Consider the following 18,351-nt stretch of genomic DNA (forward strand, 5'->3'; position numbering starts at 1 on the left):
AAGTCTTGGCAGGATGTATCAACTCTGGCCAGGCCAGGTTTACCTCTTCATTCCATTTATCATTCAGGTCCAGCAGGTCCATGGATGCTGCTGCTACTGCTGCAGGGGCTGGTTCCACTCCTTTACCCTCTAAGAGTGCAGCTAGAGGGGATGGCTCCTCCACTCCTTTACCCTCTAAGAGGGCGGCTGCAGGGGCTGGCTCTGGTGGAAGCACCTGGGTAGGGGCTCTACTGCTGGGGCTGCTGCAGCCTGGTCTTCTACGGCTGGGGTTGGAGCTGGATATATGGCTGGGGCTAGGTCTATGAGTGGTGCTGGGGATAGGTCTATGAGTGGTGGGGCTAGGTCTATGAGTGGTGCTGGGAATAGGTCTATGAGTGGTGTTGGGGATAGATCTATGAGTGGTGCTGGGGATAGGTCTATGAGTGGTGCTGGGGATAGGTCTATGAGGGGTGCTGGGGATAAGTCTATGAGTGGTGATGGGGCTAGGTCTATGAGTGGTGCTGGGGATAGGTCTATGAGTGGTGCTGGGCATAGGTCTATGAGTGGTGCTGGGCATAGGTCTATGAGTGGTGCTGGGGATAGGTCTATGAGTGGTGCTGGGGCTATGGCTATGAGTGGTGATGGGGCTAGGTCTATGAGTGGTGCTGGGGATAGGTCTATGAGTGGTGCTGGGAATAGGTCTATGAGTGGTGCTGGGGGTAGGTCTATGAGTGGTGCTGGGAATAGATCTATGAGTGGTGCTGGGGTTGGGTCTATGAGTGGGGCTAGGTCTATGAGTGGTGCTAGGGCTAGGTCTATGAGTGGTGCTGGGGATATGGCTATGAGTGATGCTGGGCTAGGTCTATGAGTAGTGCTGGGGCTAGGTCTATGAGTGGTGCTAGGTCTATGAGTGGTGCTGGGGATAGGTCTATGAGTGGGGCTGGGGATAGGTCTATGAGTGGGGCTGGGGATAGGTCTATGAGTGGGGCTAGGTCTATGAGTGGTGCTGGGGATAGGTCTATGAGTGGGGCTAGGTCTATGAGTGGTGCTGGGGATAGGTCTATGAGTAGTGCTGGGGCTAGGTCTATGAGTGATGCTGGGGATATGGCTATGAGGGGTGCTGGGGCTAGGTCTATGAGTGGTGCTGCGGCTAGGTCTATGAGTGGTGCTGGGGCTAGGTCTATGAGTGGTGCTGGGGCTAGGTCTATGAGTGGTGCTGGGGATAGGTCTATGAGTGGTGCTGGGAATAGGTCTATGAGTGGTGCTGGGGCTAGGTCTATGAGTGGTGCTGGGGATAGGTCTATGATTTTGGCACATAGCCTGCAGATTCCTCCAGGACACTCCTATCCTCATTGGGCTGCAGAGTGGAGAGACAACAGAGAGTGGAGAGACAGAACAGCGAGTAGAGAGACAGAACAGCACAGTATTACAATAGTACTATTACAAGTACAGGGAACAAGGCTTATACTATTATAATAAGCATTATTATAATATTATTTGACTAGAAAACAATGGCAGAGGTATAAAAGAGTTATGGTAACTGTAAAGTATTGCCTTGACTCAAATCATTGACCTGTATTTTACTGGTGGTCGCACACATTGAGCCCCTTCATCAGTGCAGCACGTATCTGTAGTGCTCGGCTGCTATTGAACCACTAGGTATTGCTAATACACTATAGTAACATAACTATACTGAACAAAAATATATACGCAACAATTCAAAGATTTTACTGAGTTCCAGTTCATATAAAAGGAAATCAGTCAACTGAAATAAATTCACTAGACCCTAATCTATGGATTTCACATGACTGGGAATACAGTTGGTCACAGATACCTTAAAAAAACATAGGGGAATGGATCAGAAAACCAGTCAGTATCTGGTGTGACCACCTTGCAGTGCGACACATCTCCTTCGCATAGAGTTGATCAGGCTGTTGATTGTGACCTGTGAAATGTTGTCCCACTCCTCTTCAATGGCTGTCGTACACGTCGATCCGGAGCATCCCAAACATGCGCAATGGGTGACATGTAGGTGAGTATGCAAGCCATGTAAGAACTGGGACATTTTCAGCTTCCAGGAATTGTGTACAGATCCTTACGACATAGGGCCGTGCATTATCATGGCTGAAACATGAGGTGATGGCGGCGGATGACTGGCACGACAATGGGCCTCAGGATCTTGATATGTGTGCATTCAAATTGCCGTCGATAAAATGCAATTTTGTTCGCTTATGCCTGCCCATACCACAACCCCACCGCCACCATGGGGCACTCTGTTCACAACGTTGACATCAGCAAAACGCTTGCCCACATGACGCCATACACGTGGTCTGCGGTTGTGAGGCCGGTTGGACATACTACCAAATCCTCTATAACGACGTTGGAAGCAGCTTATGGTAGATACATGAACATTCAATTATCTAGCAACAGCTCTGGTGGACATTCCTACAGTCAGCATGCCAATTGTACCCTCCCTCAAAACCAGAGACATCTGTGGTATTGTGATGTGTGACAAAACTGCACATTTTAAAGTGGCCTTTTATTATCCCCAGCACAAGGTGCACCTGTGTAATGACCATGCTGTTTAATCAGCTTCTTGATATGCCACACCTGTCAGGTGGATGGATTATCTTGGCAAAGGAGAAATGCTCACTAACAGGGATGTAAACAAATTTGTGCACAACATTTGAGGGAAATAAGCCTTTTGTGGGTATGGAACATTTCTGGGATCTTTTATTTCAGCTCATGAAACATGGGACCAACACTTTATGTGTTGTGTTTATATTTTTGTTCAGTGAACGATGGAAAGAACATGTTTAATCAGGGTCGTGTTAAATTTGTATGAAACAGAAAAAAATGTCCCGAAAACATTTGCAAAAGTTTTGGCACAATGTGCCCAAGATGTGTGTGTATCTACTCATGGTGATGAGAGGGTACTCTGTGGCGGGCCTCAGCCTGTCTCTTCCAGGTAGTCTTCGGCCAGGAAGGCCTCCTGTAGGCCGGGGAACAGGTTGCTGTTGTCTGTAGGGTTGGCCAACTCATCACCTGCCTTCTGGTTCACCTTCCCCAGGCTCTCCTTCCCCAGGCTCTCCTTCCCCAGGCTCTCCTTCCCCAGGCTCTCCTTCCCCAGGCTCTCCTTCCACAGCTTCACCACTCTGGAGACACAGAGAGAGGTCAGGACACGCACGGTGCCAATTTGGACTTTTCCACTAGATGGGCTAGCTGCAATTGCTCAGTTCTGCCTCCAGGGCAAGATTCATGATTTTAAACGTCAACCTGCCAGTGCTGTACCTAGACACATGGCTGGGCAGGTATGTTCTGACCTCTGGCAGCCGGTTGGTTTTAATGAGGAGCTCCAGACATTTGTCCAGTCTGGAAGGAATAAACAGAACATATACCTTTATTTAACTAGGCAAGTCAGTTAAGAACAAATTATTTTTTACAATGACGGCCTACCCCAGCTAAACCCGAACGACGCTGGGCCAATTGAGCACCGCCCTATGGGACTCCCAATCACGGCCGGATGTGATACAGCCTGGATTCGAACAAGGGACTGTAGTGACACCTCTTGCACTAAGATGCAGTGCCTTAGACCGCTGTGCCACTCAGGAGTATATAAACTGTGTACCTGATAGTCCCAGATCTTGACCAGGTGGTCGTCAGCTCCTGATACAAGGTAGGGCTTGTCCCCTCCACTGTAATAGTCGATACAGTTGACTCCTTTCTCATGGCCCTCCAGAGTGAAGTTAGGGGTGGAAGAACCCAGCTGCCACAACTGCAAAAGCCAAGGGCCAAAGAATACGTCAGTGCATTACTGAAATGCAGTGGTAGAGATTTACAACAAATGTATAGAATTCATGACACATACATTACACATCTACAACCACTTCAACGTAACAATAATCAAACCAACAACTGTAGTGCTACAAGCACAAAGATGTGTGTGTGTGTGTGTGTGTGTGTGTGTGTGTGTGTGTGTGTGTGTGTGTGTGTGTGTGTGTGTGTGTGTGTGTGTGTGTGTGTGTGTGTGTGTGTGTGTGTGTGTGTGTGTGTGTGTGTGTGTGTGTACTGTATGTACCTTAATGGTCCTGTCCAGGGAGGCACTGGAGAACTGGTTGTTGTCTTTAGGGTTAATGACGATCTGCATGACATAGTGGGTGTGGCCCTCGAACACCTGACCACACAACCACTTCCTGTCCCAGTCCCACAGCTTGATAAGCATGTCATCTGGACACAAACAAACACACACTCATGTTCACAATATTCTATGATTGATGTTTGTAATTCATGTATATAGAGAGAGAGAGAGGGAGTAAGAGAGAAAGTGGGAGAGAAAAAAAGTATGAGAGAGAGAGAAAGAGAGAGAAAGAGAAAGAGAAAGAGAGAGAAAGTGGGAGAGAGAAAAGTATGAGAGAGAGAGAAAGAGAGAGAGAGAGAGAGAGAGAGAGAGAGAGAAAAACACAACATACCACTGCTGGTAAGGATGTAAGGTTGTGTTGGGTGGACTGCGATGCAGCGGATGTAGTCAGAGTGGGCATCAAACATGTGAGCTCTCTCCAGAGTGTTGTAGTTAAACACGCGGATCTGCATGTCATCCTGGGGAGGATCAGAGAAGTACAAGAGATAGGGGAGGAGAAGGTGAAGGGAGACAGGGTAGAGAAGGTCAAAATATTGCAGCACTCAGAGAGAGAGATATTGGAAAACACTGAACTCTGAATAGAATAGGATAGATAGATGCATTTTAAGCAGTTATAAGGGTGTTATAACACTTACCGCTCCAGCAATGCCCCAGTGCTTCCTGGCCACAAACTTAGCCACTCTCACAGGCAGGTCACACACCTGGAATGTCTTCACCTGGGTCTACACAGACATGGGATTCAAACGAAGCACCAGCGCCATGGTCAACATCGTCATAGAGAAACAATCCATTCATATTTCACTCAACAACATAATGTGCAGCAAGGTCTACAAAAAATGAATGAATGAATAAGGCCTAAATCCTAACAAATGAAATGAGAATGAATGTTGTTTACCTGTGTCTCGTGGTTCCAGACACAGACACTGCCATTGTACAGGCTGGCAACCATCCATGGTTCAGTTGGGTGCAGGTCCACTCTCTTCACACGGTCCGACCGAGCGGTCAGCTTCCGCTTGATGTCCAACCGGAGAGGCTGACTCCTCACTTAAACAATACTAGACACAGTATCTTATTTCGATATTAACCAGATTACTCTTTATTCCTATTTATATGGAGATCAGTTGAACGGGAACAAGAAATAAAACATCTGATTTGACAGAAACAGGTACCAGAAACAGAAACACTTACCTTTGACAGAAACAGGTACCAGAAACAGAAACACTTACCTTTGACAGAAACACAATTTTTTATTTTTTTTTATTTTTTACATCTATTCAAATTAGTCTGACTATGCTTATCAATAAAACGAAGTGTATCCAACCTCTAACAGCTATACACGTGTAGGCCTACTGTAGATACAAAGTTACACAAAGTGGAACCACAACTGTTCAGCCTGCAGAGATGTTTAATACGGGGGCGTGTCTGTTTACTGAAGCTCATTCCACCACTTTGAGGTGCATGAACGATTCGCTCTGATCTGAAAATGCCCAGGCAGTAGCCATTTGCGATAAGGCAGTTTACAAAAAAGTCGTTATATAAAGTTGCAGATTCAAGTACTAACATATGTTTTGTAACGTATGTTAGATGACCAATCCATCGGCGACTTCATGACTCTTTTGAATACCATACTGTTATTGTTAGACTGTTGCCATTTCTCGAGTTTCTGCAATATGACAACGGTCGCCCACGAAGCATCGTTACCCATCGCTCCACAAAGGCCGCGGCCCTTGCAGAGCAAGGGGAAACACTACTTCTAGGTTTCAGAGCAAGTGATGTACCCGCTAACTAGCTAGCCATTTCACATCCGTTACACTCACCCCCCTTTCAACCTCCTCCTTTTCCGCAGCAACCAGTGATCCGGGTCAACAGCATCAATGTAACAGTATAACTTTAGACCGTCCCCTCGCCCCGACCTCGGGCGCGAACCAGGGACCCTCTGCACACATCAACAACGGTCGCCCACGAAGCATCATTAGCCATCGCTCCACAAAGGCCGCGGCCCTTGCAGAGCAAGGGGAAACACTACTTCTAGGTTTCAGAGCAAGTGACGTAACTGATTGAAATGCTATTAGCGCGTACCCGCTAACTAGCTAGCCATTTCACATCCGTTACACTTATGATGCTTTATGGTCGATGTGTTCTACTTTAAATCATTTAACTGCACCCTCTGTTGAGGTTCTCAAATCAATCAGGTCTTGATAAGAAACCCTGGGTGCTGTGAGGAATCATCTCCCAATCTTGTATTCAAAGTCCACACCTCCTCACTGTTGCATGTTGAAAGGTTTCGTAGACCTGGTGTTCTGTCAGTGATAATCACTTAGATCTGTCCCTGTGAAGTAGTAGATAAGGTCGCAGGCCTTCACAACCCAACTGATTAACGTCATATACTGTACGCTATTCATATATGTCTTCTTCTGGTCATCTACGGTACAATGTATAATATTTTGGATTGATTTGCATATTTACACATAGTTCTGTTCTTTCACAATGACACGCTAATTTGAGAAGGTACAGTATGTACCAAGTTTATATTGTTTGTTTTTATTTGCAAGTACTGTTACCTCTGGTCAATATACACCCATATAAATATTAATTTCATGTATTGACCAAAGTCAATGCCTCCCATCTGCTTGGGATGAATTAAGTATTTATTAAATGTATGTCCAACCACATCATAAGTACATTCCATAATTATGCAGGCAGAAACACATGAATGTCATTTTACAATAAAAAAAGGTTTTGTCAGATGTTTCAGGGCTTCTTCTTGAATACTTGTTTGCAGATTTTGTCTTCAACGTGGATCTCCTGAAAGAAAAAGAGACGACCAGAAAGACAATGAGACAATCAAATATCATATACCCCTCAAACTCAACTCTGGACCTCTAAGTCAGTTCCACTGCATTTTTTCAGTGTTCCCCTCTAATCAGAGACTGATTTAGACCTGGGACACCAGGTGTGTGCAATTAATATGAATGAAAAAACACAAACCCACAGACACTTGGCCCTCCGTGGAATGAGTTTGACACCCCTGATATAGGGAATAGGGTGTCATGTCAGATACAGTCTATATGTCAGGGGTACTCAACTCTTACGCTACGATGTTCGGAACCTGCTGGTTTTCTGTTCTACCTGAAAATTAATTGCACACACCTGGTGACCCAGGTCTAATTCAGTCCCTAATTAGAGGGGAACAATGAAAAAATGCAGTGGAACTGGCATGTTGAAGTTGTTGAAGTTGAAGTCTAGGACATTTCTCTCTCTCTCTTCTCTTTATAACCCCCCTCCCTCCATCTTTCTCTCAGTCACCAGGTGTAGCAGGTCTCCTTCTATCCATTGCATCCAGCCACGGTTAGCCTTCTCTCCCTTCTGCACAGCCACCAACTTGTCTCCATCCCAGGTAACCAATGTCTGAAGAACACACACACACACACACACACACACACACACACACACACACACACACACACACACACACACACACACACACACACACACACACACACACACACACACACACACACACACACACACACATACACACACACACACACAACAGTCAGCTTACCGTAGACACACATTTGCCCAAATACCCCACAGCTAAGATATCAGGTCGGTAGCATAGAGTAGACGTAGCAAAAACAAACATTCAGGACACTCAAATAAGTATATGTTACTTTTGGTATTGTTGCATAAGACAGAAGGTTATTAAAGGCAAAAACTAAAGGAGGGTAGTTGGTCGGGGTGGCTGAGTGGGCATATAACTTGGCAAGCTAATAACGTCTGGCAAGCTAATGGCTTTGTGTTCTAAATGTTATTCATAACATATCATACGAATTGTAATTTGTAACATATCATAGGAAATGGATGATGGATATCCATAAATTAATAAATACCATACCAAATGTAACATATCATACTAATTTGAGTGTCAAGGATTTTCATTTGCTATGTTACGTCTACCCCTGAGTCCAGGTTGAAGATATGTGTGTATGTTTCCATAAAGCCAGGGTCAACAACTCACAGCAGTGCTTATGATTGTCTCTTTTATTCTAATCTGAGAGAGACTGAGTGCAGTGACAACGTGTCTCTCTGACCGTGGTCAGAGTGCTTGTGGTCCTACCTGGATCGTCCTGTTGTCCAGTCCCTTAGTGACCTCCTCAAACTCCTCCCCAACGGTGAAGTTGACCTCGTAGTTCCTGAAGGTGCTCAAAGTTTTGGTCTCAAACTTGTCTCCGTTCTGGACGATCACCTTGGTCTGGGTCAGGTGACGGGCGATCTTACGGGTGGCAAAGTCAATATCTGGAGGAAACACAGTGAAACAACGTCAACATTTAAAGATGTTCTGCTCATTCCATGACATAGACTGTCCAGGTGAATCCAAGTGATAGCTATGATCCCTTATTGATGTCATTTGTCACGTATATCCTACCAACCGGACATTAAAAACGGTAATATCCTATGTTTCACCGAGTCGTGGCTGAACGACGTCATTAATAACATACAGCTGGCAGGTTATACACTCTATCGAAAGGATAGAACAGCAGCCTCTGGTAAGACACGGGGGGGGGGGTCTATGCATATTTGTAAACAACAGCTGGTGCACGATATCTAAGGAAGTCTCGAGGTTTTGCTCGCCTGAGGTATAGTATCTCATGATAAGCTGTAGACCATACTATCTACCTAGAGAGTTTTCATCTGTATTTTTTGTAGCTGTCTACATACCACCACAGACCGATGCTGGCACTAAAACCACAATCAATGAGCTGTATACCGCAATAAGCAAACAGGAAAACGTTCATCCAGAGGCGGTCTTCCTAGTGGCCGGGACTTTAATGCAGGGAAACTTAAATCGCTTTTACCTAATTTCTATCATCATGTTAAATGTGCAACCAGAGGGAAAAAACTCTGGACCACCTTTACTCCACACACAGAGACGCGTGCAAAGCTCTCCATCACCCTCTAGACGGCAAATCTGACCATAATTCTATCCTATTGATTCCTGCTTGCAAGCAAAAATTTAAGCAGGAAACACCAGTGCCTTGGTCTATAAAAAAGTGGTCAGATGAAGCAGATGCTAATCTACAGGACTGTTTTGCTAGCACAGACTGGAATATGTTCCGGGATTCTTCCGATGGCATTGAGGAGTACACCACATCAGTCACTGGCATCATCAATAAGTGCATCGATGACGTCGTCCCCACGGTGACAATACGTACATACCCCAACCAGAAGCCATGGATTACAGGCGACATTCGCACTGAGCTAATGGCTAGAGCTGCTCCTTTCAAGGAGCAGGACTCTAACCCGGAAGCTTATAAGAAATCCCACTATGCCCTCCGACGAACCATCAAACAGGCAAAGCATCAATACAGGACTAAGATCGAATCATACTACATCGGCTCTGACGCTCGTCGGATGTGGCAGGGCTTGCAAACTATTACAGACTACAAAGGGAAGCACAGCCAAGAGATGCCCAGTGACACGAGCCTACCAAATGAGCTAAATAACTTCTATGCTCGCTTCGAGGCAAGTAACGCTGAAAAAGGCTTGAGAGCATCAGCTGTTCCAGATGACTATGTGATCACGCTCTCTGCAGCCGATGTGAGTAAGACCTTCAAACAGGTCAAAAGTCACAAGGCCGCAGGGCCAGATGGATTACCAGGACGTATACTCCGAGCATGCGCTGACCAACTGGCAAGTGTCTTCACTGATCTTTTCATCCTCTCCCTGTCTGAGTCTGTAAAACCAACATGTTTTAAGCAGACCACCATAGTCCCTGTGCCCAAGAACACTAAGGTAACCTGCCAAAATGACTACCGACCCTTAGCCCTCACGTCTGTAGCCATGAAATACTTTGAAAGGCTGGTCATGGCTCACATCAACACCATTTTCCCAGAAACCCTAGACCCACTCCAATTTGCATACCGCCCCAACAGATACACAGATGATGCAATCTCTATTGCACTGCCTTCTCACACCTGGATAAAAGGAACCCCTATGTGAGAATAGCATTAATTGACTACAGCTCAGCGTTCACCACCATAGTGCCCTCAAAGCTCACCACTAAGCTAAGGACCCTGGGACAAAACACCTCCCTCTGCAACTGGATCCTGGACTTCCTGACGGGTCGCCCCCAGGTGGTAAGGGTAGGTAACAACACATCCGTCACGTTGATCCTCAACACGGGGGCCCCTCAGGGGTGAGTGCTCAGTCCCATCCTGTACTCCCTGTTCACTCATGACTGCACGTCCAGGCACGACTCCAACACCATCATTGAGTTTGCCCATGACACAACAGTGGCAGGCCTGAACACCGACAACGACAAGACAGCCTATAGGGAGGAGGTCAGAGTCCTGACCGTGTGGTGCAAGGACAACAACATCTCCCTCAAAGTGATAAAGACAGGAGATGATTGTGGACTACAGGAAAAAGAGGACCGAGCACACCCCCATTCTCATCGACGGGGCTGTAGTGGAGCATGTTGAGAGCTTCAAGTCCCTTGACGTCCACATCACCAACAAACTAACATGGTCAAAGCACACCAAGACAGTTGTGAAGAGGGCACGGCAAAATCTATTTCCCCTCAGGAGATTGAATAGATTTGGCATTGGTCCTCAGATCCTCAAAAGGTTTTACAGCTGCACCATCGAGAGCATCCTGACTGGTTGCATCACTGCCTGGTATGGCAACTGCTCGGCCTCCGACCACAAGGCAATACAGAGGGTAGTGCGTACGGCCCAGTACATCACCAGGGCCAAGCTTTCTGCCATCCAGGACCTCTATACCAGGCGATGTCAGAGGAAGGCCCTAAAAATGTTCAAAGACTCAAGCTACCCTAGTCATAGAATGTTCTCTCTGCTACTGCACGGCAAGTGGTACCGGAGCGCCAAGTCTAGGTCCAAGAGGCTTCTAAACAGCTTTTATCCCCAAGCCATAAGACTCCTGAACAGCTAATGAAATGGCTACCCACACTATTTGCATTGCCCCCCCTCTACCTACATGTACATAAACTCATAAATGTACATACAGAAACATCCTCTCACTGTCAACTGCGTTAATTTTCAGCAAACTTAACATGTGTAAATATTTGTATGAACATAACAAGATTCAACAACTGACAGATAAACTGAACATGTTCCACAGACATGTGACTAACATAAATGGAATAATGTGTCACTGAACAAAGGGGGGGACAAAATCAAAAGCAACAGTCTGTATCTGGTGTGGCCACCAGCTGCATTAAGTACTGCAGTGCATCTCCTCATGGACTGCACCAGATTTGCCAGTTCTTTCTGTGAGATGTTTCCCAACACTTCCACCAAGGCACCTGTAAGTTCCCGGACATTTCTGCGGGAAATGGCCCTAGCCCTCAGCCTCGATCCAACAGGACCCAGACGTGCTCAATGGGATTGAGATCCGGGCTCTTCGCTGGCCATGGCAGAACACTGACATTCCTGTCTTGCAGGAAATCACGCACAGAACGAGCAGTATGGCTGGTGGCAATGTCATCCTGGAGGGTCATGTCAGGATGAGCCTGCAGGAAGGGTAACCACATGAGGGAGGAGGATGTCTTCCCTGTAACGCACAGCATTGAGATTTCCTGCAATGACAACAGGCTCAGTCCGATGATACTGTGACACACCGCCCAGACCATGATGGACCCTCCACCTCCAAATCGATCCCGCTCCAGAGTACAGGTCTCGGTGTAATGCTCATTCCTTCGACGGTAAATGCGAATCGGACCATCACCCCTGGTGAGACAAAACCGCAACTCGTCAGTGAAGAGCACGTTTTGCCAGTCCTGTCTGGTCCAGCGACGGTGGGTTTGTGCCCATAGACAATGTTGTTGCCGGTGATGTCTGGTGAGGACCTGCCTAACAACAGGCCTACAAGCTCTCAGTCCCTCTCTCTCAGCCTATTGCGGACAGTCTGAGCACTGATGGAGGGATTGTACATTCCTGGTTTAACTCGGGCAGTTGTTGCTGCCATCCTGTACCTGTCCCGCAGGTGTGATGTTCGGATGTACCGATCCTGTGCAGGTGTTGTTACACGTGGTCTGCTACTGCGAGGATGATCAGCTGTCCGTTCTGTCTCCCTGTAGCGCTGTCTTAGGCGTCTCACAGTACGGACATTGCAATTTATTGCCCTGACCACTTCTGCAGTCCTCATGCCTCCTTGCAGCATGCCTAAGGCATGTTCATGCAGATGAGCAGGGACCCTGGGCATCTTTCATTTGGTGTTTTTCCAGAGTTAGTAGAAAGGCCTCCTTAGTGTCCTAAGTTTTCATAACTGTGACCATAATTCCCTACCGTCTGTAAGCTGTTAGTGTCTTAATGACCGTTCCACAGGTGCATGTTCATTAATTGTTTATGTTTCATTGAACAAGTATGGGAAACAGTGTTTAAACCCTTTAGAATGAAGATCTGTGAAGTTATTTGGATTTAATTATCTTTGAAAGACAGGGACCAGAAAGAGGGACGTTTCTTTTGTTGTTGAGTTTATTACCTCAATTGCCTCGACACCGGTGTCCCAGCACATTGACTCTGTACCGGTAACCCCTGTATACAGCCCCGCTATTGTTATTTACTGTTGCTCTTTAATTATTTGTTATTCTTATCTCTTCATTTTTTAAAGTATTTTCTTAAAACTGCATTGTTGGTTAAGGGCATGTATGTAAGCATTTTACTGTATGGTCTACACCTGATGCGCATGTGACAAATCATTTAATTTAATTTGTTAAATTCACTTCAATCAGTGTAGATGAAGGGGAGAAGACAGGTTAAAGAAGGATTTTTAAGCCTTGAGACCATTGAGACATGGATTGTGTATATGTGCCATTCAGAGGGTGAATGGGCAAGACAACATATTGAAGTGCCTTTGAACGGGGTATGGTAGTAGGTGCCAGGCACACTGGTGTGTCAAGAAATGCAACGCTGCAGGGTTTTTCACGATCAACCGTTTCCCGTGTGTATCAAGAATGGTACACCACCCAAAGAACATCCTGCCAACTGGACTCAACTGTGGGAAGCATTGGAGTCAACATGGGTCAGCATCCTTGTGGAACACTTTCGATACCTTGTAGAGTCCATGCCCTGACGAATTGAGGCATTTCTGAGGGCAACAGGGGGTGCAACTCAATATTAGGAAGGTGTTTCTAATATTTTGTACACTCAGGTTAAGTATCAAGTATGTTTTCATATAGATTCTGTTCACCTTGGTTGGACAGTGAGGTGTGTGTATAGTATACCTTTTATTGTGCTCCCTTGTGCATAAGCCACCAGTCCTCCTCTTCAGTTGTGAGACTGCAGCTCAAGTCCTAGAATTACTATTCCACTCAAACAAGCTCTGTTGACAATCTAATTTACCCTTTAAAAATGGCATTGTACCAGAAATAGAGCCAAATAAGATAAACTGTGAGCCTGCAAAATATCATTTTGATATTCATATTGCATTGGCCACAAAGTGCAAATTCAATTTCTACCTATCTCTCTTTTTGATGAGGCTCTTTTATTTACCCATCCAAATATTTTTCTTCCTCCCTCTATTTACATATGGGTGTAATTTTCGATCCGCTCATGGAAATGAGAGACCGACACGGAATGAGACGCCATGGATTGTTTGTTTTTGGGGATTTTTCTGGGTTGAGCGGGAGGGACTTATGAATTGCAGATAAAGTCGTGAATAATAAAAGACTTGGGGTTGATCAACGCCATGATGAATGGATGGATGGGGGCCTTCGCTTGCCAGCGACATGCCGATGCCGCTTGGCAGAGCTCGGGAGGGGAATGGGAATGGGGAGGATGTTAAATGTGGAAAAGAGTAAATCTATATTTATTCAACGTGGTAACAAGCAGGAGCCATTCACACAAACAGTGGAGGTTAAGTCGCCATGACAGCAGCTCAGGAAGTAAATGAAGCAGCACTAGAGAATCCTTTCTCTCTCTCTTCCTCTCTCCCTCACACACTCTCACTGTCTATCACAATCTCACTCACTAACACACTTAAATAGTCTTTACACGAATGTTATCTCCGACATCCCCCTCTCAATCAGACACACTCTTGCACACAAACACAATGACATATGCACACAGGCACACACACATGCACACACACGACACACTCTTTCTCTCTTCTCTTCAATTCCTTCTCTCTTCTTTACCCCTTCCCGCCCTCCCTCTCCACCATCTCTCTCTGCATGTCTGTATCTCTGTTTCTCAGCTATTTTCCAATAGACATTAGAAGAACAGCTTACCAATGGCATTCATGATATCCTCAAAGTTCTCGTTGGTGACCATCACCCATTGTCCATTGAAGTCTGCAGGCATCTTGGCACCGGCTGGGTTTGTGTTACTGTATATGCCCTGTATATGTCTATGGGGATTTTTCTCACACGCAAACACAGTGCAAGAGGTAGATTCTATTGGCCCAACCCTTTATATACAGCCGGTTTACGTGTGGAATTAAGGGGCAGGGTTCGCCTGATTACACTCTATTTCTTTGAAAGAGAAGGGGCGTGTGTGTGTGTGTGTGTGTGTGTGCGCGCGCGCGCGCGTGTGTGTGTGTCAAGTGTGTGTCAAGTTTGGAGGCACTTAGCGTCAGCTAACCCACTGCCTCTTAACAGGGTAGCCGGATCCCTTGTTCATTGTAATGATGCCGAAAGGAAACAAGATGGAGAGCGCCAGCTAGAGCAATGAGAGCTAGTTCCCCTGTCACCTGTCAACGCAGACACTAAAAAGCAATGAGAGCTAGTTCCCCTGTCACCTGTCAACGCAGACACTAAAAAGCAATGAGAGCTAGTTCCCCTGTCACCTGTCAACGCAGACACTAAAAAGCAATGAGAGCTAGTTCCCCTGTCACCTGTCAACGCAGACACTAAAAAGCAATGAGAGCTAGTTCCCCGGTCACCTGTCAACGCAGACACTAAAAAGCAATGCTGAGGAGAAGGTCAGAAAGTAATTTCTCTCTTCTGAAACAAGAATAGGTTTCCAGTTCAAACACAGAATACACTGAGTGCACATTTGACTATTTTCTTCATGTTAAGTCAAAGCAACACACTGACATGTGCATTTAACCTGCAATCTAGCCTGGTTGCCAGATGTGTACGGGCTTTAGCTAACTCTTATGATTTAGCTAAGGGAAACTGGCTAGGGATGGGATTAAAACAAACAACAGATAACTGTGCAACGTGTCTGTAAAATGTATATAGTATGTATAAACTGGAAGTAGAAGCCTAAGTGTTGTTGTCCATTAGTTTACTCCAATTAGGAGAGGGGTGTGTAGGGTTAGGGGAAAATAATAAAGGAAAATATATTTTACAAAAAAATATATGTTGAAGGAAAATGATGCAGACAATTACATTGATGGAATCTACAATCTATCTGCACTGCCAAAGCTGATCTACCCCCGAAAATATAAATCAATAAAACATAAATACATTTGGGAAACTAATCTGGCAACCAGGCTAGATGCAATCTGCAGGGGAAGTGGAAACCCTTTCTGTACACTTTCACCGGTTCTGATTGCATATTTGCCAATTACCTCTGTACCTATAAATGGTTTGTAGTTGTATTTGCTTTGACTTTAATTCTTCCTAACGAATTACAATAACCTACCGTTTTTCTGACTTGAAGTCCTTTGTCATGAATAATGCCAATGTCAATTTGATTTGTGAGTGAGAGAGTGTCTGTGTGTGTGTGTGTGTGTGTGTGAGAGAGAGAGAGAGAGAGAGAGAGAGAGAGAGAGAGAGAGAGAGAGAGAGAGAGAGAAAGAGCTGATTACTTTGTTATCAGCCCTATGTGATGGCCCCATAACGAAAGGAGATAGGAAGAGGGGGGGAGCCAGAGAGACAGAGAGAGATAGGGACAGAGAGAGGGACATGCAGACAGAGAGAGAGAGAGAGAGACATTGAGAGAGAGGAAGTGAACATGAGAGGGGGTATACAGAATTCAACCTCTCTTAAGGTCTTAAACAAAGAGAACATAATAATTGCCTGTATCTTTCAAACCTAAAGCATATGAAGAACTTGTTGCATGGTGTGTTTACAGTAGTGTGCATTATGTTTCTGCCATGGTATGTTTACAGTAATGTGCATGAAGTTTCTGCCATGGTATGTTTACAGTAATGTGCATGACGTTTCTGCCATGGTGTGTTTACAGTAATGTGCATGGTATGTTTACAGTAATGTGCATGATGTTTCTGACATGATATGTTTACACAAAAATGCATGATGTTTCTGCCATGGTATGTTTACAGTAATGTGCATGATGTTTCTGCCATGGTATGTGTACAGTAATGTGCATGGTGTGTTTACAGTAATGTGCATGATGTTTCCATGGCATTTTTACAGTAATGTGCATGATGTTCACAGTAATGTGCATGATGTTTCTGCCATGGTATGTTTACAGTAATGTGCATGATGTTTCTGCTATGGTATGTTTATAGTAATGTGAATGGTGTTTCTGCCATGATATGTTTACAGTAATGTGCAAGATGTTTCCATGGCATTTTCACAGTAATGTGCATGATGTTTCCATGGCATGTTTACAGTAATGTTCGTGATGTTTTTGCCATGATATGGTTACAGTAATGTGCATTATGTTTTTGCCATGGTATGCTTACAGTAATTTGTATGTTATGTTTACTGTAATGTTCATGATATTTCCATAATATGTTTACAGTAATGTGCATGATGTTTCTGCCTTGGCCCATAGTCATTTAATATTCCTAATGTAACCTTGAGCTCATAAACAGTGCATTAAGACAATAGATAATGCATGAGCTTGGTGTAGGGTGAACCCAGCCACAATCCTATTCCATAAATACATGCAACCAACAACAGCTGAACAACGGCTCTGCATAGATTGTGTTGTATGTACTGTGCTCCTGACTGCACAATTCATTTACCTGTGATGACAATAAAGTTGTAACTGAATTCAAATTGAAATGGTGCAGTTATTTAGAACCACCGATTATTGCATTTGCATCACATCAAAATAACAGTTTGACTGTATAACGTCTGCTTCCAACTCACACCCACAAACACATAGATCCCCTGAACGCCGCTCACTCTCCAGATCCCAATCACCTGAATTCTAATCATCTGTTCACACACCTGTATGTCATTATAACACACTATTTAGTTCAGTTCTTTGCACCCCATCACTGGGAGGTATTGTTTGTTTGTGACACATGGCTCTTGGAGCACTGGGTTTCCCTGTGAGTTACGCATCCCGTGTATGATAGTTTTTGCCTGCCTCACTAATGACACCTTTTGCCTATTCCCTGCCTGTACTTTAGCCTATCAGATTTCCTGTTATCTACCAATTGCTTGATCTCCTGGACTACGTTACTAGCCTTTCCCTGCCTGTACTGTTGCCCTTTTGGACCCCCTGTGTATGACCTTCTGCCTGCCCCTGGACCCAGCTACCTGCCTCCTCCTGTGTATGACCTTCTGCCTGCCCCTGGACCCAGCTACCTGCCTCCTCCTGTGTATGACCTTCTGCCTGCCCCTGGACCCAGCTACCTGCCTCCTCCTGTGTATGACCTTCTGCCTACCCCTGGACCCAGCTACCTGCCTCCTCCTGTGTATGACCTTCTGCCTGCCCCTGGACCCAGCTACCTGCCTCCTCCTGTGTATGACCTTCTGCCTGCCCCTGGACCCAGCCGCCTGCCTCCTCCTGTGTATGACCTTCTGCCTGCCCCTGGACCCAGCCGCCTGCCTCCTCCTGTGTATGACCTTCTGCCTGCCCCTGGACCCAGCTACCTGCCTCCTCCTGTGTATGACCTTCTGCCTGCCCCTGGACCCAGCCGCCTGCCTCCTCCTGTGTATGACCTTCTGCCTGCCCCTGGACCCAGCCGCCTGCCTCCTCCTGTGGTCCTTTGCAATAAACATCTGCGCTTGAAACCAGCTCTCTGTCTCCCCTCGTGTTCATTACAGACTGTGATGTGAATTGACCTATTGAGTTGCTTTGAAGGGGTCAAAGGTCGATGTCTGAAATGTATCATCCCTCTGATAAGATTAAAATAACACTTATCATCTGATCTGTCACCCCAGCATTGACACGCATCTTAGTAAAGTGTGACGGAACGGAACTGTTGTCATGCAACTGAGTACATTTTTCTAGTGCTGACTGAGTAGCCTAGCTCTTCCCTCGTTCTGCTTTATTTCCAAACCACAAGCCTGGAGAATACCCATCCAAGTACTTAACCCTCTACTGCACATCGTTGCCCAAGGG

At 45.6% G+C, this 18,351-nt stretch overlaps 1 protein-coding gene across 1 annotated transcript; it reads right to left on the reverse strand.

Annotated features, from left to right (window-relative positions):
* Positions 1-6,868: 6,868 nt before the first annotated feature.
* LOC120028966 (retinol-binding protein 2-like) lies at positions 6,869-14,442 on the reverse strand. Its single transcript, XM_038974251.1, has 4 exons — positions 14,370-14,442; positions 8,238-8,416; positions 7,424-7,525; positions 6,869-6,922 (listed from the first exon to the last, which is right to left on the reverse strand). Exons 1-4 carry the CDS (start codon positions 14,440-14,442, stop codon positions 6,869-6,871), a joined length of 408 nt encoding a protein of 135 aa, XP_038830179.1.
* Positions 14,443-18,351: the final 3,909 nt, after the last annotated feature.

This window comes from Salvelinus namaycush, chromosome 34 (assembly GCF_016432855.1).
Source record: "Salvelinus namaycush isolate Seneca chromosome 34, SaNama_1.0, whole genome shotgun sequence".
Classification (NCBI taxonomy): domain Eukaryota; kingdom Metazoa; phylum Chordata; class Actinopteri; order Salmoniformes; family Salmonidae; genus Salvelinus; species Salvelinus namaycush.